Source organism: Anoplolepis gracilipes, chromosome 3 (genome assembly GCF_047496725.1).
Source record: "Anoplolepis gracilipes chromosome 3, ASM4749672v1, whole genome shotgun sequence".
Classification (NCBI taxonomy): domain Eukaryota; kingdom Metazoa; phylum Arthropoda; class Insecta; order Hymenoptera; family Formicidae; genus Anoplolepis; species Anoplolepis gracilipes.
The window spans coordinates 13,303,278-13,328,823 of NC_132972.1; the positions used below are offsets into that span (position 1 = coordinate 13,303,278).

The 25,546-nt window shown below is 31.2% G+C and overlaps 1 protein-coding gene across 1 annotated transcript in view; it reads left to right on the plus strand.

The window, feature by feature from the left end:
• The first annotated feature begins 884 nt into the window (after positions 1 to 884).
• The window catches only part of LOC140663591 (terminal nucleotidyltransferase 5C), a 100,104-nt gene continuing 75,442 nt past the window's right edge, over positions 885 to 25,546 (plus strand). The window contains 1 exon segment of the mRNA XM_072887852.1: positions 885 to 1,069. Within this exon segment, the coding sequence (XP_072743953.1) occupies positions 926 to 1,069 (144 nt within the window). The 5' untranslated portion in view covers positions 885 to 925.

Here is a 25,546-nt window from a genome sequence, read left to right on the forward strand (position 1 = left end):
AACGCGACGGAAACTCGGGCTCTCGGCTGATTTTGGATATTCGGATAGACGGATAGACAGACAAGAGCGCGCGGGGCGACGCGGGGCGACGCGACGCGAAGGCGAGGGGGAGAGGCAGGGGGATCCGTAGCTGTGCTCGGCACGACGCGAGAGGAGTGGGGAGAAAGGGGTACGTAGTTGTGCTCGGCATTCGGCTCGGCTCGGGTGGGGCGAGTCGGAACAGGCCGAGGCGACGGGATTCTCGCGGCGTCGAACCCCCTCGTTCGTCCCGATCGCCGTCGTTCGTATCGTCCGTCGTCGTCGTCGTCGTCGTCGTCGTCGTCGTCCTCCCCGCGTATCGCGGCGTGTGCCCAACTTGTCGTGGCTAAGTTCGCGCTTTCGTCGCGGTATCGTCGTCGCGGAGTACAGTGGCGTAAGGTGCTGTCCGCGTAACGCGAACGTCTCTCTCTCTCTCTCTTTCTGTGTGTGTGTATGTGTTTTCGCTGTGTGTGTCTTTCTCTTCCTCTCTTTCTTCCCGTGCGCGATATTATCCGGTATTTCGATACCGCTACCATCTATAGACTCGTAACATACTTTTACGTCGCGGTTAAGCTCGCGAATCGACCACGTGACAGTCGCGCCGACCGACGTCGTTGCTCTTGCGCACGGAAACAACCGTTCGTACTTCCTCGCTCTGCGTAAAGTTAGCCCCGTATCTTTTACTTCCTCGCCCGGCGCGCAACCAAATTCAGAAGTTTGTTACGGTTTCCTTCGCCCCCTCCCCCGCGAGGTACGATTATCGCCGTTTCCTTTTACGGGTCTCTCTTACGATTCTCATCGCGGCGAGTGAATCGATCAACGGGTTTTTATCGGCAGCAAGGAATCTCGTTTCCGTTATCGCGGCCAAAAGGAAGGCTCGACAATCACCTGGGACCTGAACGCGATCATGAAGGACGAAGCCTGCAACGATTCGCCGAAAGTGGAATCGCAGGAGGTCGCAACTCCTGTCGTCACAGGAGACGAACCAGCAACCAGGAAACTACCGGCCAGATCTAACGAATCTAATCTCCTGCAAGTACCGTTTATGCAGGTAAGCTTACGTAAGTACGTAAGTACGCATATATATTGGCGCGGCGCGACGCGTGTTCAACGTACGAGCGGACCTCCTCGCACCTCTCGGCTCTCGGCCTCTATTTGCGGCGTCGAGGGGGTGGTTGCGGGCAGAACCGACGCCAGAGTCGTTCAACCCTCTCTCTCGGGCCGGAGACTGCAGCCGGAGGCCGGAGGTCGACATCCCCCGCATCGCCGGCGAACGATCGATCGCGATCGATTCCATTCCCCTTGCTTTCCCTCCCCTCCCTTCAGCTTCTCTCTATCTTTTACAACGCAATAATTCCTCGACGCGCAAATCTTGCCAAGCGCTAACTTATGTTCCTTTTTTTTTTTTTTTTTTTTTTTTTTCACGCGTATTGTTTACGTTGCCTCTGTCCTTCGCATGTCTACTCTCGCGTCCTACATCGACTTTAATCCGAACATTATTAACTACATGGTCACTTCGAATTGTACGTTTATGCGCAATATACGTCGATACAATATGGTAATTTCTATCGAAGTTGATTTTATTAATTTATGATTTCTTTTCTATTTTTATATAATCACGATTATAAATTTTTTTAAATCAAATAATACGGTCTAACACGAATATTTAATATTTAATAGGTATGTTACGTAATTTGTAAATGCAATTAAAATTCTTTCTCATCTCATTGTCAGTTTTTTAAATCACAGCTGTGGAATAATAAGTCTTATGTAAACGGATTAATAATACATAATTGAGAAAAAAAATAAACCTTATCAACTTTTCCTTAATATTTTTAAAATATTTTCTTATAACTTCAATAGAAATTCAAAATATTCTTTTTATTTTCAAAAAAATGATCGAATTAACATAATATTAACATAATGTGATGCAATTTCAATTTTAATTTAAAGGATGAAGACACTAGAAAGCCAAAAATTAAAAATTTTGGTTCAATGTTCAGAAAATAAATTTTTTATGCAAATCGTAATCGAGAAACATAAAATATTTAGTATCTTTTACTTACATCTCGTGGAAAAAACGTAATGCAGATTCAGTAAGAGAATTTTTAAATTTAGTAACATATATCTTGTTATATGTGATTAATATGTGATATATCACTATAAAACATTTAACCAAATAAAATAAAACATATACAATAAATAATTTTAAACGCATAGAATTTTTTTTATTCCAATATACAACGTTTAAAAAAATTAATTATTTACATGAAAATAGAATCTCTTTCTTTCTATTTTACAATATCTATACTCTATCAAGGAATTCCCAAAATAATGGCGTTCTTTCTTTGTCTAATATTATAAATATATTGATGTTTGCATGATTTATTATTTAGAGTGAAATATGTGATCCCGTCAATCTATGAATAAAACAGATCATCTTTTGCCACTTTCGAATACAGAATTTTTTGAGAGAACTCATTTTTACATATCTTATGCACATCTTTAAATATATTATCAAATCCTTCTCTTATCACATGTGCAAGATAATCCACACATGAGAAGATAATGCCAATTAGATAAGTGAAATCGAACAATCTGCCTAGGAATCACGTATTCGAGCAATCGGAGGTCGTCGACCTTCGCCCGAGTTACTTGCACATGCGCGTGTGAATAGAATTTAGTAGAATCACAGGTGTTCTCAAATTTTCGGAAATATAATATGCAACTGTAATGCAAAGAAAATATCAAAAAAGGAAAAGTATACTTTGTTTTTTCACTTGAGATCGAGGGTTCAAAAAGTTTTGATTCGGCAGAATAAAGGTATTGTAAAAATTGTCTAAAGTATTATTCATACTCTTTTCTATCGATATAGTAATAATTTAAAATAATTTTTTATAGTTTTTTTATTTATATGTAAAAAATGGCTTTATCTTTCTTTTTTTACATATCGATATTAAATAGCATTTTGGAAAATAAAAAAAAACTTTTATTTTTATCTTTTTTTAATTTTAAACATCTTATTACATAGAGGTAACAATAATAAAATTTTGTATCAAGCTCAAAGCTCATTGATTTCAAGAGAAAGATTATTATTTGGCACCAAATTACTTACAACGTCTAATCATGAAAATATTCTATTCTCTAAAAATATTTTTTAATAGAACGTTTTCGACAATAATTTTTACACAACTGTGATATTTACAAAATATCACAGATATTTTCATAATTTGATCCATCATGTGTGTGGATCACATAAAAAGTTTATATTTAATAACCCTATTTTCCGTGTTTGCATCGAACGCAATTGCGCCCCGATTCGATCACTGGCGAGAAGGGAAGCGAACGGAAAGCGAGAGAATTTATAAGAAACGACACTTATTAAATTAGCATAACGGGTGCTCGGCCGACCACGAGGCATTGGCCAATCAGTGCTCTGGTATGTATTAATTTGCCGACCGCAGTTTCAACGAAAGGTGACGTTTATCACGTGGTTGGCCACACGACATTGTATGCGTTCGCCGCGAGATATATTTTGCATTAAATTGCATATACATATATATTTATACATACAAATATATATATATATATATATATATATATATGTATGTATATTTTTAAATCCGTGATTGATTCGCGTTTTTTTGCGGGTTGTTTGACTATTGAATTTTCGTGCGTATGGATGAGCATTTTATATCATGATGTTTGAATTTTGCTTACTGATACTGGTACCATAAAATATAAATATTTATTATATGCTTATATGCAGATCGGTTATTGTGTTAATACCTCAAGCAAAACTTAAAACATAAATAAAATTTAAATTGTTTCTCTACTCGCGGATGTATATGTATATTTAAAGTATATGGTTCTTGCGGCTAAAATTACGTAAGCTAAACATTGTTCGCATTCATTTTCTTTTGTTGAGGGTGTAAACTAAATACAGATAAAAAGAACTATTTCTTCTTTGAGAAAGGAACTTGTTTCTCCAGTATAAATTTGCGCAATGGTGCGTTCTTACATGTATTCCCCGAGGTTACTTTTCTTACCGCATTGTATAAAGATAACTTTCTAATATGTATAAAAGAAGCATTAACACATGTGTTAAAGACCATCGAAATATATGTTGATAAATTATCGAAAAATAACCGAAATAATATATTGATATTATGAACTATCTAGAACTTTTTTTAACAATTTAGAAATTTTAGCTTATAATGTTGACAGAAATAATTTTCACGATTGAGAGGTTATGCGTGATAAGATAATTATTTGCTTACTTAATACGATAGAGAATAATCAATGATATCATTAACATTTTTGAAATTTAATGCGTCGATTTAAGTCGACGATTCATCGGTTTTCAAAAATTTAAGTAAACAGCAGAGATTTAGTAATCGTTACATTAATAAACATTGATAGAAAATATATATTGCAGCATATTCGTTAAATAAGAAATTATAAAATATTTTTTGAAGGGGAGATAACAGATCTTTGGAATATTTTTAATTATAAATAATAAATATTTTTTGTGTGCAACCAAAGAGAATTTGATATATTTATAAAGATATCACAACAGTGTATATATATGACAACTTACATATATTTAAAAAAAATAGTTTTATGAAAAAGAAATTTTAACTGCCACGTAAATATTGTTTAAAATGAAACGTAGTTACTATATTTTGGAAAATTAATGTTAAAATATATGTAAAAAAATTATTTGTAAAGAATTATGATGGAGAAAGACAGTGTATGACATCACTCGTATGCGATTATGGAGAAAGGCTATGGAATAATCACTCGTTTTCAATCAAAGTTCGCGGGTATAAAGTTACAGTGGAGCTAAACTCATATAGCTGAAGGAAGTTATTACCTATACAAGAGTTTTTCCTCTCCACACATATAAATATTACCTTTCAACTGTCTCACCTCGATTTATGAACACTGACGCCATGCTCAGCGTCATGAGGAGCTTTTTAATACTCCTGTATTGCACACCCACGCATCACACTCCGTTCTTCAAACTAATCATTTGTGTCTCGAATGACGTCATTTTTTTCCGCCCCCTGCATCTTCGAACGAGATTGCTTCCGGAGCAATGGCACGGTTATCGATTGGATGTCAGGCCACGACGTGATAAGCGTAGAGACGCTCTCCTACAGAGTATCTTGATAGCAAAATAATATTAATACTTTACTCTAGACAGTAACTATTTCTTCAATTTCTGAAAAAGATGGCACTGCAAAAAAGTAGCTTAAAAGGCTGAATAATAATGTTATACAATATGACAGTCTTTGATAAATTTGGAATACTTTTTTATATTTTTTAAAACGTCTAGTTATGTTGCGGCAATTTACCTTTAATTGTTTTGGCAAAATTGTTTTCTTGAATTACTATCTTATCGGTAGAATCTAATCAGTATTTTTGCATTAAGTGAGATAATTATAGCAACGACGTCTTATTAAACTTAAGCATCCCTAATCGTGTTACGTGCCAAACATGTTTATGTATAATGTCGTTACGTAATGTTTAAATTCTTGTGGTTCGTGTAAATACAGAGCATATACATGATAATGGATTGGTGAAATGCCAAAGGAGAAGTAAACGATTGACTCGCAGAGCGACAAATAAGATTATCGTGTCATTAACGCTTAAAGTCAAATTTCGAACTTTTGGTAGATTTTCTAAACGAATTAATTGTCAACTCAATTTATGTAACGACCAAATATTTTCCAGATACGAAAGTCAAAGTTTATCTATTAAGACACGTGTATATATGAGATTATGTTAACGCAAACTATCGATGGATTAATAACATAAATTTTAAAGAAGTTTATACTACCGGTTATTGATAAGCTATGTTGTAAATATGATTAATTTTTGCACACATATCGAATCTCATCTAATGATTTGCATATTTTCTACAAATAAGCATCATTTAAAATTTATTGGTGTCAAGTTATGGTATATATTAAATATGAAATAAAAGATATAACGATATTTATGATTCATGTTACATTTGAAGATACACGTGTATGTAGCATGATTTATAAAAAACAATAAATTATATATTTAATTACGAAGTAATATTTTCTTTCAAGATAATATATACTTACAATATATTTAAAGTCGATTTTTTTTCACAAAAAAAAAAAAAAAAAAAAAAAAAATGAAATGTCTGTGATTTGGAATTTTCAAGTTATTAATTCACGTGTGAATTAAATAAAAAAGCCGATTATTATGATTAAATTCATTTCAGAGATGTAAATATTTCAAAATAAATTTGTCGTACAATTTTAAATTACGAGAAAACAGTTTTATCAAACAGCATAATTTATAATATTTAATATCGTGATAACAAAAGAATAATTTTCTTTAAATTTAAATTACATTCAAAATGAATTCGAATTACATTAAATCAAATGATTTGAATTCCATTCAAACCAAATTATGCAATCGCAGGTTATTAGTAGAAAGATTACAAACAGCGATGTGTTCGACTGATGCAAAATCTATTTTGAAGCGTTACTCGAGGCTAAGTTATTATCCAGATTTTCGTAATGTCGAATAAAAATGTCACGTTGATATTTTTTGCCGATGTTCTGTTCGTATTCTGTCTGTGACCGAATCATCATCGAAATATCATACATATACATACCATATGTCCTCTAAAACGTTGCCAATCCGACAGTGATTCTCTTATCCGAAATAGCAGAAAAAGATCGCACCTGCAACGTTATAGTATTATGAAAGCAAAACGAGAGTCAACTATTTCTTTTTCTCTTTTACTCTTGTCCAAAAGGTTAACGTATTAAAGATCATATGTCATACGAAAACGGTCGTCACGTTAAAAGCTTTCAGCAGGCCATAATAATTAATCCTGCCAGACATGAGGCTCGGCCACGGCTAATATATGACGTGCGAAAGGTGACTCGCACACTCGCACATTTAGATTGTAGCCACGACGATGACGTGGGTGCAGGGAAGTCGATAGACCGCGAAAAGAACCCGTTGATGCAGCTACTTATAAATGTTTATTTTTAAAATAGTACACTGACTTTTTTTATCAAAAATTAACGACCATGTCGTTGATACAAAATTCGAGTTTTAGTAGTAATTCAAATCAAAAGTAATAACTTTCAAGAATTATATAGGATTACTCCAAAACTGTTTAGTAAATTTTATGACAACATTTTTATTCATACTTTTTGTTTATCTCACGAATATTGAAATATTTATATTTAAGTGTATACTTATTAATTAAACGATTGAAAAAGGCGTTTGTGTAAAAAGATATTGCAACAACCGTAAACATTTAATACATTATTCTTTTATGAAAAATATTCTATGTGATATCTATGAGAAAATCCAATGCTTGCCTTACAATTAATAATTTTTATTCAGTTTATGAATAATTAAATGTTTTCAATTAAATATTAATGTAATTTTAATTTAGTATTTTGATGTAATATATTTTTATTTTTAATTTTAGCAAAATACAATTTATTTGCTATAAGTTTTCAATGTAGTTATGAAGAGTTCTGTTTTTCTCTGACTTTGGCATTTATCTTTTATTTTTTATTACTTGAAGCTCATTAATAATATTTGCTTGACTTGCGAAGTCAAATTACAGAGATGAACTTTGTAGTAAATATTCATGTAGGACAAATTAAATTACAGAGAAGATATATTTAATAAGGAAAAAGGCAGTAGTCTATTTACATTTCTTTGTTGTTAAAATTCTCATATTTTTTGCAAAATCCGTTAAATTATAACTTGTTTTGCGTTTACTATCTTTTAACTGTCACAGCAAATGCAATAATGACTTATCTTCGCCAAAAGTCACAATTTCACTTGGCACTTGGAGATAAAGTTCAATTTTTTGTTTAATAAATCTGCGTGTTTTGACGTAGATGTACAACTTGCTTTACAACGTTTCCATTGTACAGAATTATTGATAATACAACATTGTTTATCATATTTTGGGTAGTTGAGTATACACATTGCGTTGTACGGCATTATCTTATGGAAGATAATTAAGTAAGCTTGTTTGTTTGGAAGATTTGTGCGTGACGAGAACTTAAGCTTCTAAATACGCAATGTAAATTTCTTTTTATCATGACTCGATATAATAACGCGATAATCTGTTTACATTATAAAATGACTTATCTTAATGCATGTAAATTATTTTTCAAGAATGCGTAATGTGAATCGCAAAACTGCCATAACAGCTAAATATTGTTTTAGCAGATTTGGTTTTTCTCAGATAATCGAATTTTTCCTCTTTAGTAGTTCATTTATGGAGTTACATAAAGATTATTTTGTGAATTTTGAATAATTAGATATTGAGAATTAAAACTTTAATAAATGTCTAAAATTAAGTAGAAGTAATGATTACAACAAAGGATTGTAATCAACAGAATTTTTTTGTAAAATCTGTCGAGATAGGAAAGTAATTGATTTATAAGATTAATTATCAAGATTTATAAGTTGATAACATTAAGATGCATGGAGTTTATCATATTTTCACCGATTATCTCTATGCAGTTTGTTAATTCGACCATGTCGAGAACAAATTGTACCGACATTAATCATTTATATTATATAATAAAAAAATCTAGATATATTAGATTTTCCAATTTTAAATAGTTAATTCAAAGCAATTAATTTTCTAAATAAATTTGTTCTGCAAGACGAACAATAATATGAATTTTTTAAATATAGACGAAATGCATAAGTATGTAAGCTACACGTACAATAATTTAATGTGTCTAATATTTACGTGCCGCTATAGCTACAATAACAGGAAGGGGAATAAAATTACTCGTGTACAAATGTCATAAATCACGTTTATCGCGGCTCGTGCGATGTAACGACGACAATCGAGTTTCCCGATGATAATCCCCCTCGCTTCCGACTTTAAAATCATTTATCAGCGCTCCGACTCACAGCTGACATATGTACATAGTTCGTGCTTGCGTTCAACTATAATTTGACAAAATATTTGAAGTTTAAACGGATTTATCGGAAATACATTCTTTCGCCTATCTTATATTATCTATTCAAACAGAAACTTTGGAAAACTCTCTGTCATCGCGTTATCGGAAGTCCAACGATATCTTTTGGGTGAAAGCTTGCTCGCGACACTCTCGTGTAAATACTGTAATCGACTGCCTACACGCGATAACGAATGACTCTCCTCGTATGTAACAAAGCGAGTGATCTTATCTTTTTTGCACGTGGAAACCCGAAGATTGCGCGCGTCTCTCTTACATCATGAGAGTTGTTATGAGCGATTGTCTTCTCATATGTAACCGACAAAGCTGAGCTCGCGGCCGTTCGGGAACCTTAAAATGAAAACGAGTTTAATCGGCGGATGGGAAGGGGAGAGGGGGAGGGGTCAAAGATCGGTAATTGTATGTGAAAGTAATGAGCGCAAGGAAAAAATTAATGAAAAGATATCGACCACTTTTTAATATATCAAAATGATCGAACGTATCTACGTATATTGTACTCTTTACATTTACATGATGTTGCCAATTTGTTTAAAGAATCTATTTCTCTCTCTCTCTCTCTCTCTCTCTCTCTCTCTCTCTCTCTCTCTCTCTCTCTCTTTGATATTTTTTAAAATATCTATTAAATCAAATCAAAATATAAAATTTTAATAAAAATTCACAACTCAGAATTTACTTGAAAAATAAATAATAATGGAACATTTTTTTATGAAAATACAGCTATTTGCTGATTAAGACACCTTAAAAATTTATCAAAGAAGTTTCTTAATTTTTTTTAGTGACAGTATGTTTAATTTTCTCATTAATAGAGACTTTCATTATTTTATTTAACTACACTATCGAAAGATTAAATTTTTGAGCAAAATTATATTTTATATCACATGATGATTTATTAGCAAAATTTAACAATTGAGTGACAATTGTGGATATTAGCAGATGTAATTGGTGACATAACATATTTTAAAATATTTTGTCAGTATAACAATACGAATAATGATGGATTTTATACGTACGTATACATATGTATATATATGTGTGTATTCACAATAATAGACCAATCTTTAAATTAAATAAAATCAAATAACGCAAGAAATATTTATAATTTTACAATATTTGTATTTATAGATAAAGAACTTTGATTAGGCGGAAGAGATTATCAGAAATTATTTTTAAGTATATGTATGAGCACATGCTTTAGATTACTATGATTGTTATATTAAGAAAACTGTGAGTAAAAGGAAATTTATTGCAACGTTTACAACATTACGAATAGCAGACGGATGGGTTAATTAGGCGGCGTTCCATTCGTTACTTTGCGCAGGAGATCATAAAGTACTGGGAAGAGAGCGATAAATTAGCAGAAAAATGTACGCCATATATGCGTTAAGCTATAGCAAACTTCGGATCACAACTGATTGTCCATTACCCGCAGCGAGGTGCATAAAATGCTTGAACTTTATGCAGAGGAGTGTTCAGAGTGTATTATATTTTGCGTCGCGTTGCTTCGTGCGCGCTCATTTTTTAATTGGCCTCGATCGTGTACCATGATTATCGCGTTCAATTTTGTGAAAGCATGACGGAATTTCTAAGCGAGCAGTTCTCGTACAACGAACACTCGTCGTACGAGAGGAAAGAGATCGACCGAGTTCCGTTGAGAGTGCGAGTCTTGGCGGATGACCTTATGAAACCGTAATGCCCACATAGTTTGCATGCAAATCCTTCATCCTTCGCGCGAAAACGCTGGAGGGCAGCCTTGCGTAAACGGAGAAACGCATACCATGTCGGATGTAATATTATCGATACATCGTACTCTATCGTGTGAATCCTGCTAACATTAAGAAGTAGACGATAGTTGCGACATGCTCGTATGTATGCACCGTGATTTTACGTAAATCACAATCCTCTTATGCGCTACTACAATTCACGGAGCAATAAAGAAATCAATAGCGCGCGCCGAGAAAATAATTTCTTAATGACTGACGCACGACATAAAAGAAAGAAAAACGTATATAATGCGCACAGCATTATTCAATTTGCCGAGCGATTATAAAAAGCTCGCTGGTTAATGCGATAAGTAATATTAATGCTGATTACTTTATCATTATCTATTACACTCGTGAATATTGGAAAAAAGCTTGACGATACAACACGATTTGAGAAAAATTAATTTTGATTTTTTAATATATTTTTTTTTTATGGTATTTAACTTATTCTTTTTTACTATACTTTTAATGTATATATAAAATCATTTAGAATTATATCTTTTTTATATGCGAATATTTTGATATCAAATTTTTTTGATTTATAATTTATATAGTCTTGCAAAATAATATCTTCTCTTTATAAAAAAAAAAAAAAGTGTCTTATTTAATGTCTAAATTAAAGCCGTTTTTATATTGTTTTAATAAGTTACATGTAAGATTATAATATTGTATTTTCCAAATAAAATCTTATCTGACTCAAAAAATAATAGTTAAAATAATGCTATTTTAATCATAGGTTTGTGCAATTAATCAGATATTTTTTTCTCAAGTATTCTTACAAGCATTATAATTTTATTAGAGGGATATAATTCTTAAAGGAAAATATTGAAATACATATTTAATTTCAGCTTTCTCGATATCTTTAAAAATCCTTTAAAGTACGCGACTCGCATTCTACAGGTGCGAATATATGGCCTAGTCCCACGTTCGCTTTCACGCATGCAGAGTTACACGTTAGTGGTAAGACGGATGCGGCTTTGTCGTCGTTTTCTCGCGTTCATTAATCAAACGCAAACGTCATTTAAGGTACGACACGTTCGTTAGCGCGTTTTCCGGCATTCGACGGACATCTAACATCGATATACATGATGCGCGTACACGATGCGCGAGCATATTGTCTATTAATATCGTGGTTCGTTAAACATTAACACATGAGTGTGCGTTTATTCGTTCCTTGATCTGCCTGGTCAGATAATTAAACCGTGGCCTCTCATCAATATGTATCGACAAACCGCAGCAGCAAGAGACGATTTGTTTATCTGACCACGAGTGACATCACAACGAAATGTGATGATGATCCGTTCTCTAATTATAGAGCCATTTAAAGTAATCGGCGCGACAAATCGTTCATTTTTATCTTTTGTTAAAATGGAATTGTCCCTCTCGCGTTTTAATGTGCGATGAAAAAATTTCGAATGCGTGTTTTGTATTTAACGCCTCGCTTCTATCGGGCGGAAATTGCGTAGTAGATAGATAGAATGTCTGGTGGAAAAGCGGGTCTTTTAAAAGATACGAGGTCCCCAACCTGTTACATTAAATATCCGTGATACGATTAGCCAGTAATCTCTCGTGGCCGAGTGATAAACGTATTATGCAGGAAGCACGGAAGGATGTGCCCAATTCACACAGACGATTCGTAAGCCGATGCGGTCATGCCGAGATATAATGCAAAACAATGGCATTGTTGATATGAAAACTAAATTTAGCATGATGATAATCCAGCGAAAATCTATTTCAGAAATTCTGTAGCTTGAAATACTTGTCATATTATTTCAATTATTTTTATTATATTATTAATTGTGCATTTTCCAGCATGTACTATTTTCGATTGTCACAAAAGTGATTCACGGACGTATTTCGTAATGAGAATGCAGACTGCGAGAAAAGTTTATACGTTTGTAAAGCTAAATTTTTTTAGTATATCTTAAATTTATTATCTTTTGATGAATCTTTGACAACGTTTATTTTTATTGAAAAATTAAAAACGTCTATGCATCTCAATTATTTCTGAATATATATTGCAAGAACATTACTTGTATGTATACTGCTAAAGATGATGGCGTAACACAAGATACAAGATGTAATCAATACGGTGAAGGAGCATATTGAGAGATAGTGCAGCAAAGATAATAGGAAAAATATCGAGATGAGTTTCGATGATGACAGCCAGGCGTAAATTCTGAGTTATCGGATATTGCTTATAGATGAAGTCTCGTGCTTACATACATACACACGCACGCAACACACACACATGCGCACACAAAAGAGATCTTATATTTTAGAGAAAGTCTCCGTCAAGTAAAATCCATTTTACCGGATGATCGTACATATTCTTCTTTCTTTATTCGCATTCCTTATACATACTTATCACGATGCACCCGATGGATCTTCTGGTAAATTTCCCTCTTCCGTATTGTCAAAGATGATGCTTAAACCAAGCAGGGAAAGTTTTTCCAATCTCCGTGACATCGGTGCTGTTGCACGTATACTGAGCGTGTAAGATCGTTCGATCCGATCAATGATATATCTTTCCGCGAAGGCCGCGATAAATCATTTTTCTTGTGCGAAAGAAAAGAAAGAGAAAGAGAGAGAGATATATATAACGAAATTGGGACTCATAACAGAATTATTACGTCGTGTTCGGTGAAAAAGGCGATCATCTACAATCTACGATGTACTTTCTCTTCTCAAGAAATATTTTTTTATTTTGGAAACATAAATGTGTGATTAAAAACTGTTTAAAATAATCTTCTAAAATATAAAGATTTTCTTGATCAGATATAATAATCATTTACGTTATGCAAGAAATAATAAGCATGTTGACATTCAATGCATTGTTTCTTATAAATGTTCGCTCAGTCGCTACTTCTGGTAGTTCACCATAGACATGGGAGCAACGACCCATTGATCCCGCGGGAGAATCTGGACTGTATCAAGACTAGAGCACAAGGTAAATTTCACTCTGCGCCGTGCAATTTCCAGAAAGTTATCTTCTGTGTAGAACAGATTTCTCGTTTGCCCCCTAACAATTTTATTTTTCAATTAGCTTTTAAGTACGTAGTATTATTGATGAGAGCTTTCTAAATATGGGATTCAGCACTTTCTTGAGATATTTTTATAAATTATGTCATATTATTTTACAAATATTTTAGAATTTCTAAAAAATAATATCGAGTTCGTATTTTGTATGAACATATTTTCGTCATTTGAATCTTGCCATGAAAAATAAATATTGAGATTTTTCTATTTTAATTTTAAATAATTTTTTTATGTATTTTTTGTCTCTTTCAAAATTAATATATTTTTAAGATTTATATAACTGTAGTTTATAAAGACATGAATCGTGAGATAAAAGAATATGAAAATTGTTTCCGTTACAAGCGAATTTTTTTCAGGATGTTTACTGTGTTTCATGCAAATTATATAAGGCTTTTGGTTTACGCGATCGTTGTGATACTTTACCGTTTGTTATCTGATATTCTGGGAGCGCCTTACAATAGAGTTCTGATAATAACCAAGAGTGAAAGCCCATGATATTAATTACATCAACATGATTTTTAATTAAATGAGGCCAAAGCGAACTGCGGTTCGTTTTTTTTTCGCGACATCTAGGAAAATGTTTATCTAACGGAAATGACGTAATAAAATCTAATAATTCTGATATCCGAGTTTGCTATGACTTTTATATCATTGATCTCAAATTGTATTAAAAATAAAAACTAAACAAATGAGCTTTCCTGATTAGGTGTGTTTTTAATATTTATTATTTATTTTTCACTTTTTGATTTATAGATTGAAATTTTTTGTTAGACTTTTTCTGACTCTCTAAGAATAAAGTTTATATAAGAAAATACTGCATCGCAAAAAAAATTATATAACTATATGAATTTCTGCTTCATTAATTTTTAGTAAATTTTTTTATTATATGTATATATATATATCAATATTTTCATTTTATTCTAGTTTATGTTTCCATAGTATGTATTGCGAGAAATTTTTTCTTTATTTTTTTATTTTTTTTCTACATTAAATTGAAGTAATGTGCATTAATTTAGATTCTGAATATAAAAATTCTTTAGATTAAGTAGAGACGCCAGATTATAGCATCGTAGAATTAAATTTTTATCTTTCTCAAAATTTATGTGACGTCAAAGTATCTTTGTGTGTATATTGTGTGAGAAAATAAAAACATAGAGATATACTCAAGGAAACTGAATTTTTTAAAAATCGACAAGAAAGATGGTGAGAACTACATATCTTGTTGATATATCAAAAAAATGAACAATAATGTAAAGCGTCATTACTTGTTTCGTCGGACACTCGTGATAAATATATCAACCTTGTGCGGTCAGCCACGTAACCTCATCAGATCCTGCGAGTAAATCGAATTCCGACGGTCCGATGGTCGTATGTGAAACGATTGCATTTATACACGCACATACACACGTACACACACACACACACACACACGCACACACATTCGCGTACGTTAAACAGTTCCGACACACTTGTTCATCTATTTTAGTTAACTACTGTTCCTCGTTTTAATTTAATTCTCGATCATATGAAACTATTATCCAATAATCTTGCACTTATCAATACCTTTTGCAATTTCTGTAGTTACATTAACACGCTAATGATGCCATTTTACTAATTTATTAAACTTTTAATGAATTGGTGTTTTTATTCTTTTTTTGTACCTATTTAAATTGATTATGATAATTAATTTTTTGCGATATGCAATATTTTAATATATTTGAATAATGTTCAATTAAAAATGATGAGCTGTAATTTAACATTAACTTAATTTTTAGGTAAAAAAGTAGAATTTATTTATATACAATTAAATTTTTTCAGTTTAGATATATATTATGAATGAAGATGTAGCAAAAAAAAAGACTAAATTAGCACTAAAATAAGGGCACTAAAGTAATATAATATGTAAAGATTAATTTAATATATACATATCGTTTTGAATTGCAGATAAAATTACTTTCATTGTAATCATTATGACATGGAATTTTAATTATTCGGGACTTTAAACGCAAATATATTGCAAAAAATATATACATGACTTAAACAGATGGATTGTGACTTTCATTAACCTGGCACTTTCATCCATACGAGAAATTAAATTTACATCAAAGATTTGTATCTAATGAACTGAATGTTAATTTATTACTAATTTATTCTAATCCGATTTTATTATTTTATTAATTAGTAGAAATTTTATATTAAAAATAGGGAATGTTGATTTAATGTAAATACCAAATTAACAAACGTGTCGATATAAGTTGATATAAAAGTAAGCAGAGAAAAGGCATCGGACTTACGTGTGGCTACGCATCGTCGTTACATAATGATTAACTAATCTACCATCGAAGATAATATCTCCCTGATTCATGATGCGCACACATAGATATATAACACATGGTCAGTGATCGGATTGATCATGGAACGGCCAATTTCTAGCTTTCCTATCGGATTTATTATCTTCCATGCACTCGTGAAAGGTTGTAGGATCAGATTGAGTAATAAGAGACAATTTTTTTACGCGACGGGTTTTGAAATAGGTAATATGACGACAGGACGAGCACAAAGAAAGTTGGTGAAAGAGAATCTCTCTGATTTTTTTTTTTCCTCTCATATAAGACTTGTCATGATACGATTACTCATAAAAATATTTGTATAAATATAAAAACATGTACAAATAAAATAAAAAATCTGAGTAGTAAAAAGAAGCTGTAACAAAAGAATCAAATTGTAAATGTCTATTCGCAAATGTTTATGTCGATATATGTATTTAATTGCTTCGTCGAGAGAATAGAGCAATCTTCAGTTTTACTATTTTTGAAAAAGTGATTAAATGATAGAAGATAAAAAAAGAAAGATGACTTTTACATTAGCATAAGCCATGTTCGTGACATACAAGGATTGAAATCAATGTATGGTTATGACAACAGATTAATCATGCAACGATAAACTTGATATTTCCACAATGCGCGAGTTATCGCAATTATTATTTAATACATTAAATGGCTTACCTAGTGTGGTCAATTAACACAAATTTATATTACAAACTCACTTTATTATGCGTTGTGTTTAATATTTATTGAACAATAAATAAAGTTAAAAGATATATGGAAATTGATTGACAACCGTTATACGAAGAAAAATCTCATTTTTAAATATATTTATTATTCATTATAATTTAATCAGACAACAGCTTGAGTGAGGCATGCAATAAAGAATATAAAAAAGAAAAACAATAAATATTTGTATTATAAACTAAAAGTTATTTTTTGTAATTTATTACTTATTTATTTGTAAATATAATTTTATATTTTTAATTAAGTTTGAGATTTTCAATCAATTCTTACTTAAAGAAATAGAAAAAGCATATGCTTGTTTTCAATATTTTTACATTAAAATCATTACAAAGATATTTGTTAATAAATTATACGCCATTATAATATTGAGATGTAAGATATGTTTTTAGCCCAATACATAGATTATAAGACGTTACAGACGTAGACGTAGGAAGCTTAGTCAGCTGTTAGTGACTAATATGTTCGCTATTTCAATTAGTATATCGTCGAGCGTGACAGTTTCTCATCAGCAAAATTTAATTATTAGACTTTTTTAGTTTTATATACAATTAAAAATAATATCTTTACTCATGAAAAAAACATTAAAAATATCTTTATAATTGTCAGATTGCATTTACTGATTTTACATTGAGCTATATGCGTGAAAATATGTGATAAAATTTAAATAATGAATTAAAATTAAGTCAATTATAAATCATGTACTGCATTTATAGAAATGCATGAATAAATTTTAAATATAATATATTTTTAGGAATAATATAAATATTTTTTTTCAAAAAAGACTAAATAAATTAACAATTATATTTAACTATTATATCCATTATTTTTAATATTATATTTATAATATAATACAATCTATTAATATATTCATATTAAATGTATTCATATTAAATTCATTGCAAATCACTGATTACAAATTGCCTACAGCTGAAAATTATCATTTTAATCACGCTTGATTAAATGAGCGTTTAATATAATCAGTCATCCTTCAAGATATGTTTTTGCCTTCACAGAAATCACAAATTATTTTATATTTAAAACGTTCAAGGAGGAATTTATATATTACATACAATATTTCTATTCTGAGAATTAAATGGTCTGATGTGAAACAAAATTATCGACTTGGCACTTCAATTCATAATTTGCCACATTGCAAAACATACTATAAAATTTGAAATTAAAATAAGAAATGCTAAATCTTTATATTTTAAATAATATAATTATATATATGTACAGGATGTCTACTTCCTGAAAAAACATGAAAAACCGGGAATATTCAGGGATTTCTTTTGTATCTGGAAAAATCAAGGAATTTTATTAAGATTCAGGAAATTTTTTCGAAAATTCTTTTTTTAATAATTTTGTCTGTGAAACTGGCGTCTCACCTTATGGAAACTCATTAATTGAGTTGAGAGTTTTGACTTTATTTTTAATAATTTTAGAATTCTTGATATATAGATTAAACATATAGTGCTGGCCATTAAAAGAATAGGCTGGGAAAAAATCAGGACAAACTGAGACGCCAGGTTTACGCTACATCTCACTTTTCGAGGAATTTTTTTACAAGTGGACACCCTGATAAACAATTTTTTTAAGAAATAAGAAGGGAAAAATAACGAATATTTTAATTTAATTTTATTAGTGAATTTTTTTAGTAAAATGACTAGTATGTGCATGCGTGCGTGCGCGCGCGCGCTTAATATTAAAAATTAGTCAAATTGAGTTGTTCTCGATAAATTAACACGAAATGAATATTTCATATATTCATTAACGTTTTTAATGAATTTCTAATGAATTTATATCAAAAATGTATGAGCTGTCTCGGTGTGATTTAAAGCAAAATCTCTCATTCCAACTTAAAAATCCCCCGATATCACGATTCCATCCGCGAGTTTTCGATACTATATTTGTAGAAAAATAACAACGGCTTGTCGCGAAAAATTTTTGTCGATCACAATCCGTGGGCGTGTCGCGCGTTTCTCTGAGAGACGTATACTTGCGTGTGTTGTCGCATGCTGTGCACCTCTATGTATTATACGTGCGTACCGTAGAAAGGCAAGACCTTGATATTTCGTATAATGAGCTTTGAGAATTATCTCTCCGGGATTGGTGCATACAGGTCTGGTATCAGCTCTCAATATCGGTCTACCTTACCCGTTTCTCCGATGCGCGCGAACAAAAGTACATATCTCGCGATATACAACAACGCCACGCACAGGCGACTGTTGTGAGGTCACGCCGTTCGTAAAACCGGTGACGTGAAAATAATGTGCGCGAAAGAAGGGATGGAGAGAGAAAAAAATAATCAAACTCGTTTAACCGCGACTAATTATAGAGCGCGCAGATCAAAGAGAAAAAAATGCAAAAGCTCTCTTGTTTAAGGTGGGGAACGTAATTGCATTCTCTGGCGCTAACTTGTGGCAATATGTTGTGAATTTTTATGCGTGTGCTTTTACATATAAATGAGGCTAATCGCTGACTAATTTGTGAGTATAAGTTGACGCCAATTCGCTTTGCGACGATTCCTGTCACGAAACAGGGAGGTCCGATCAGATTATCTTTAAATAAGGCCAGATCGAGTGATTTTGAAATCGTAATATTTTTAATAAAGACTACGTATATACTATATTATTTATAACTTTATATTTTCAAATTTATCTAATTTTACATTTATATATGTATATTTAGACTATAAGAGCACACGCAATCCCCTGTTTCAAAAAAATCTATATTTGAAGTATCGCTATCTATTTTTAAAGTGTTATTAAGTAAAATGTCAAACGCGTACATTTTTTTTGCCGCAAACTGCTGGACAGTGGCTGTGAAAAGAAACGTCAATGTTTAGCGATTGGTCACGATACGATAAATCTGCGTCGAGAGTCGCCCTGTGTTATCATTATATATTTTTCCAAAACATACGGCAAACGATTGAACGGGTAATTAAGCGAGAGAAAAAAAAAGTCGAGGTACAGGCATTCGCAGGGCGAGTCGCGCTAAAAAAGGAATTTTACTTCGAAGGTTATTTATACATATATACAAAGGAGAAAAGTGCTTGTCACGATATGCGAAGTATACGAGATGGATTCGATATACCGGACACGTTTCTTCACATTCTATTAAATCTAGATTCGCGAATGCAATCGTTCCCTGTACGGTCTACTCGGCAAAATCAGCACGATTAAGCGGTTAGATTGAAAATCGTTAATCCCTCATCATTATCGAGCACTATTTCGAGACCACTGAGGGCACCTTATATGGATATATCCAGATACGGGGGATGGAAAAGAGAAGGAGGGAGGGGAGAGGAGGGCAAATCTAGCGTTCACCGCCGCGACAAATTGATCATTGAACGGAATAACTTTGCTTGTCTACTATCACTTACGCAATGTTAGCATGCGCTCGGTGAACCGATAAGTTCGAGCACACACACACGCGCATATGCATAGGTACTTGCAGCTCGATCTCGTTTTTTTCTTTTCTTAAACGCCACTTAGCGTCTATGCATCGCGTGGAAACTATATAACCGGTTAATCGCGGAATCACCGATATTACGGAATCGATGATAGCATCACGGATTTGCGCGGAGCGTAACAATAAATTTCTCGTATTCTTTATAAAACTCGACGTTTATTTAAAGCTATTTTTCTCTGTTACCTTCTCTTTTATAATGATAATATTTCTTAATACACGATGTCTCTCTCTCTCTCTTTCTTTTTCAAGACAAGAGTCGGAAATCATGTAGTATATCATCAAATATAATAGCATTTTGCTTTTACGTTCTTTCAAAAATCAAGTAAAAGTTATGATAGTCGATGTTCTACAGACGACTTATATTTAGCGCACATCATCTCAGTTCTAATAAATTCAAGTTACTTCATCGTGTATTTTTAGTCGCTTTTCATACACTGGAATAAAGTTAGCAACTGTCGATCATTAAAATGAAATATACTGGATCAGATATTGATAAAAAAAAATTATATAAGATATATTAAAAAAGTATACATAAAATTTACAAGTTAGTACGTAATATGGATTTCGCAAAAAAAATAAAAAAAACTTGAGAGGAATGTATTAAAAAAACCCGAGGAAAAAAATGAGAATATATATTATTTTCAATTTTCCATATCTTTCAACGGTTGCATTTTTATTGCTTGATATTTTTTCTTACGGTTTAATTATTATGGAGTAAATTTCATTATCTCGAAGTAATTTTTCAGTCGCGTGTTTAATCTCAAGTAGATAAGTTTTATCGACGTCTCCCATGCATCCCTCTCACAAATATCTCTTAATGGGAAACATTTGTTTAAGATAAAAGTGATAAGATGAAAGATCCGCTTTCGAAAAATTTTATTCTTCTTGATAACGGAGAAAAGTCAATCGCACACAGTAGCAAGAAACGTCGCTAATTACCGCCATCGTTGGCGATTATATGCAATATGCGATCGGCGACATCACGGCGGCTTAAAAATACCGCCTCGGACTTTTAATATCAGAGCTTGACAACGACAGCAAGACACTGCTGCAATAACAACTTCGACCGGGTGGCACAAAGATACTGGAACTTACAAAGAATCTTATATACGAGAAGCGGTTGGTTCGCGCAACCGCGTTATTTATACGGACTGGTTGCACAAGGTAATCGTAAAAAAATGAAAGAAAGCAACATTGCAACCGCCGCGATAATTGCTAATTAATACACGTATCCTCACTTATGAACGTCTGCTGTTTTGAGTGTCAATCCTATGGATTTTAATGAAGAGCGAATCGCCGTAAACATGAGAAAAGGGAGAAGAATATCTACCGCTGACGTCGTTATCCGTGGATAGTTGTCGCCTTCCTTGATTATTAATAGTCGCATCTGCGACGCTTGTTTTCACGAAGTATATATTTTTACTTTCATAATCGTTATTTGCCATGCAGATGTATCGCACAGCATTTCAAGACTGTCTTTATCATAAGTTCCATAATTTTACAGCTGCTGCACTCTTGACACAATATTGGTCTTTATTTTGATACTAATTTACAACAGAATATAACTATAGAGTAAGAATTACTATTTATTATAATAGAAATTATTATTTAAATTTTCTTTTTGCACATACATAAATTATAGAGTAGTTAAACTATGCGGAATAAACAGATGCTTTATTATTTTGCATAAATAAAAGATATAATATACAATAATTTTTTTTCTTTATAATGAATATTTGAAGTCGAAAAGAGAAACGTATACTAATTACCATTACCAGTTTCGTATGATTAAATTACATAAAAGCTTTTACGTAAAAGCTTTCTTTAGATAATCAATAATTCGGCATAGAATTCTGTTGTATGTATAATTTATTAAATATCATATAAAAATAGAAAACACATTTAAAGAAAGAATAAAATACACATATATACGGATACACAGAAACATTAATATATGATACATCAAATTATAAATAGATTTCTGTCTTGAATGTTGTCATAAATTATAAATAAATTATTAAAGCTCTATATTAAAAATATAAATTATATATCTTTACACATAGATTATCGTTAATTATGATTTGACATTCTATGTACCAGTATCAATCCATTCTCCGGTTGAGTTGATTCTGAATTAAACACCTGTTATACACTGTTTTAAATGCATACTATTACGCAAAACCAGAAAGGCCTCGAATAATTAGACGGCATATCATTTAGCCGAGCTAAACGAACTTTGCTGTATTCAATACGCGAGCCTTTTAACATATTTATATATTCTATTATCATTTCTAATATGCATAGCGGAATTCAACTACTTGATTCAAAAACAGTTGTTTCCTAATTATTAAAAATATATGGTGCGGTTTTATAAAACTAGTTTGCAGCATATTAAATATAGCATTATAAAATTACTGTATTAATCAAATTCACTTTTCTCTTTCTTAGTCTTTATAACCGACTGTTAAGCTTTATTTAATTTGAACTCTCTCCAAAATTTATTTTACCAGAATTTTATATGACAATATAAAAATTAATTGGAAAAAATGTTAAATATTAAAAATTAAAAATAAGATAAAGAAAAGTAATTTTAGTTACATTTTCTTCATTTCTTCTTTCATTTTAATTCATTTTTAAAAAAATATATTTTACATGTAATTATGAAAAATGTAAGTAAAAAGAAAAGCAGTTGTATTGATATATATATATATCAATACAACTGCTTTTCATTTTATTTACATTTTTCATAATTACATGTAAAATATATTTTTTTGAAAATGAATTAAAATGAAAGAAGAAATGAAGAAAATGTAACTAAAATCTAAAATTACTTTTCTTTATCTTATTTTTAATTTTTAATATTTAACATTTTTTCCAATTAATTTATATATATATATATATATATATATATATATATATACCTCTATAAGAAAACTTTATCTATAAGATTAATTTTCGTAGTTGACAAAACCTGAGCAAAATATACTCTTGGAACAATAAATCTTTCGCCTACATCATGTTTGACAGCGAGTAATGTACAAGGTAGTATGTGTTCGAAAAGATAAAAAAAAACAATCAGTGCGAATGGTATGTAGGTAACAGAATTATCAGTTCGAGAAGTCCGTCCTTCGATCGATCATGTTTGGTGATTATGTTTTGACATCATTTTTTATACTTTTCTGCTCTGCCCCTTTTATACATATATCAAAGTGTCCGAAAATTTACAAGATAGTACAATAAAAGCGTAATATATTTCGTAATTTAGTTTAGTGTCGATTTTTGTACTTAATATATAGGAAGGAGATTTTTTAATTTTTTTTCTCGTTTGATTTTATATATTTTTAATGTTTTGTTTACAATTTTCTAATTATTCTGATATTTTTCACAATTTTAGATATTTGTGTTTAAAATACACAAGTTTTAACTAATTTACCAATATTTATATTCTGATACTAATTAACTATTATTACTTAATCTTTTCTATGATAAATTGTTGTGTTTATCAATTTACAAAAATATACTTGTATAAAGATTCAGTACAAATCACACAATATAAAATCATGAATATACTATTTATACAATATCGTTACAAGGTTGTCATATTGTATAATATAATTGAAAATAAATTTTTGATATATAAAGTATATATAAGTTATAAAAGAAGAAGCAGAAAATGTTAAGATTACTTTATACGATAAATAATCGGATAACGTATTTTTACATAAAAATTGATAATACAGTCACAATTGAATTTAATACAAATTTATTTGAAATTATGTTTTTGTAACCTTGTGTAACCTTCACGAAAAAAAATTTTCCGTCTGAACTGAAACAAATAACCTTGAATTTTATGATCAGTTAAAAGTGAATATACGTGTTATAAATTAATTTTGTTGAACGACGAAATTAATATATTATATAATATTCTTTCCTTTTTCCTCCTTCTTCTCTCGCTGTAATAACTGATGCGTTAATATTACGATGATATCAAGTATAATTTATCTGTTTATCAGTTAACGCATTTAAATGGATATTTATACATTTATTTATACTTTTGCTGTTATCTCTTTTGCAGTTTGACGTGTGTCCACAAAAACATTACGAGTATAAAATTAGAGTTCGTCATTCTGTATGCATAGATATGTATGTATACGCCGAGATAAAAAGGTAATAACCTTAATACATAATAATTTCTATGTGTGGTTATCAGTATGCAAGATTTATTGAATTAGATGATATCATTAGATACTACTATGCATTCCACCGTTTCACTTACTTTGTTCTATTCTTGATATATGATACGTATAACATATTGATATATGCAAATTTCAATAGCATTCAATAGCATTCTAATGTCATTATTAGAATTCTATATTCTCTACTGATTTTATGTATAAACACTATCGCTGATAACCTTTGTCTTATTGCTATTTAGCTTGCAGATACTCTAGTCACACAAGTTTGTTGATTTTTTTTTTTTCCACTTCTTTTTTTTTATCTATACCTAGGTGCTAAGAATTTTACTTTCGGTTTGATGTTATTTCTACGACGAATGTCTTTTTCGTCGAAAATTAAGCGTTAAGTCCATATTCGCAAAATAATAATACTCAAGGTTATATTATGTTAAGATATCTCTGTCTTCCTATAAATATTTTGTCTCATTGTCAGCCACATAGCGTATATAAAGGAAAAGAATGACTTCCTGGAAGTGGCATAGCATAGAAAATATGTCAGATTTGATTGGTTAGATATAGGACAATGCATAGCCGCAACATAGATAAGATTGAGAGACCACACGAATATAAAGAAGAAGCTCTCTGTTCACTTGCTGACACTTGTTGCTACAACGTTGTAACGACCTTTCGTCTTAACAACTAGTGTTATCGAATCTCAAACATGTGCGAGGTTACGAGGATCATTATATAATAGATAGTTGAAAAATAAATCATTTTATCATATCCGCGAGATTTTCATAATCGCATAGCATAAAATTATGATGCTGTGTTATATCGAATCGCGCGTTTTTATTTTTATTTTTTTTTTTTTGTTGCAAAAATTTACATCGCGATTGTAATTTCTTAATATAATTACAAGATAATATTACATAATTAATATTACTAGTTCACGAACAATAAGAAAAAAATTCAATTTCTTTTTAAAGTTAAAT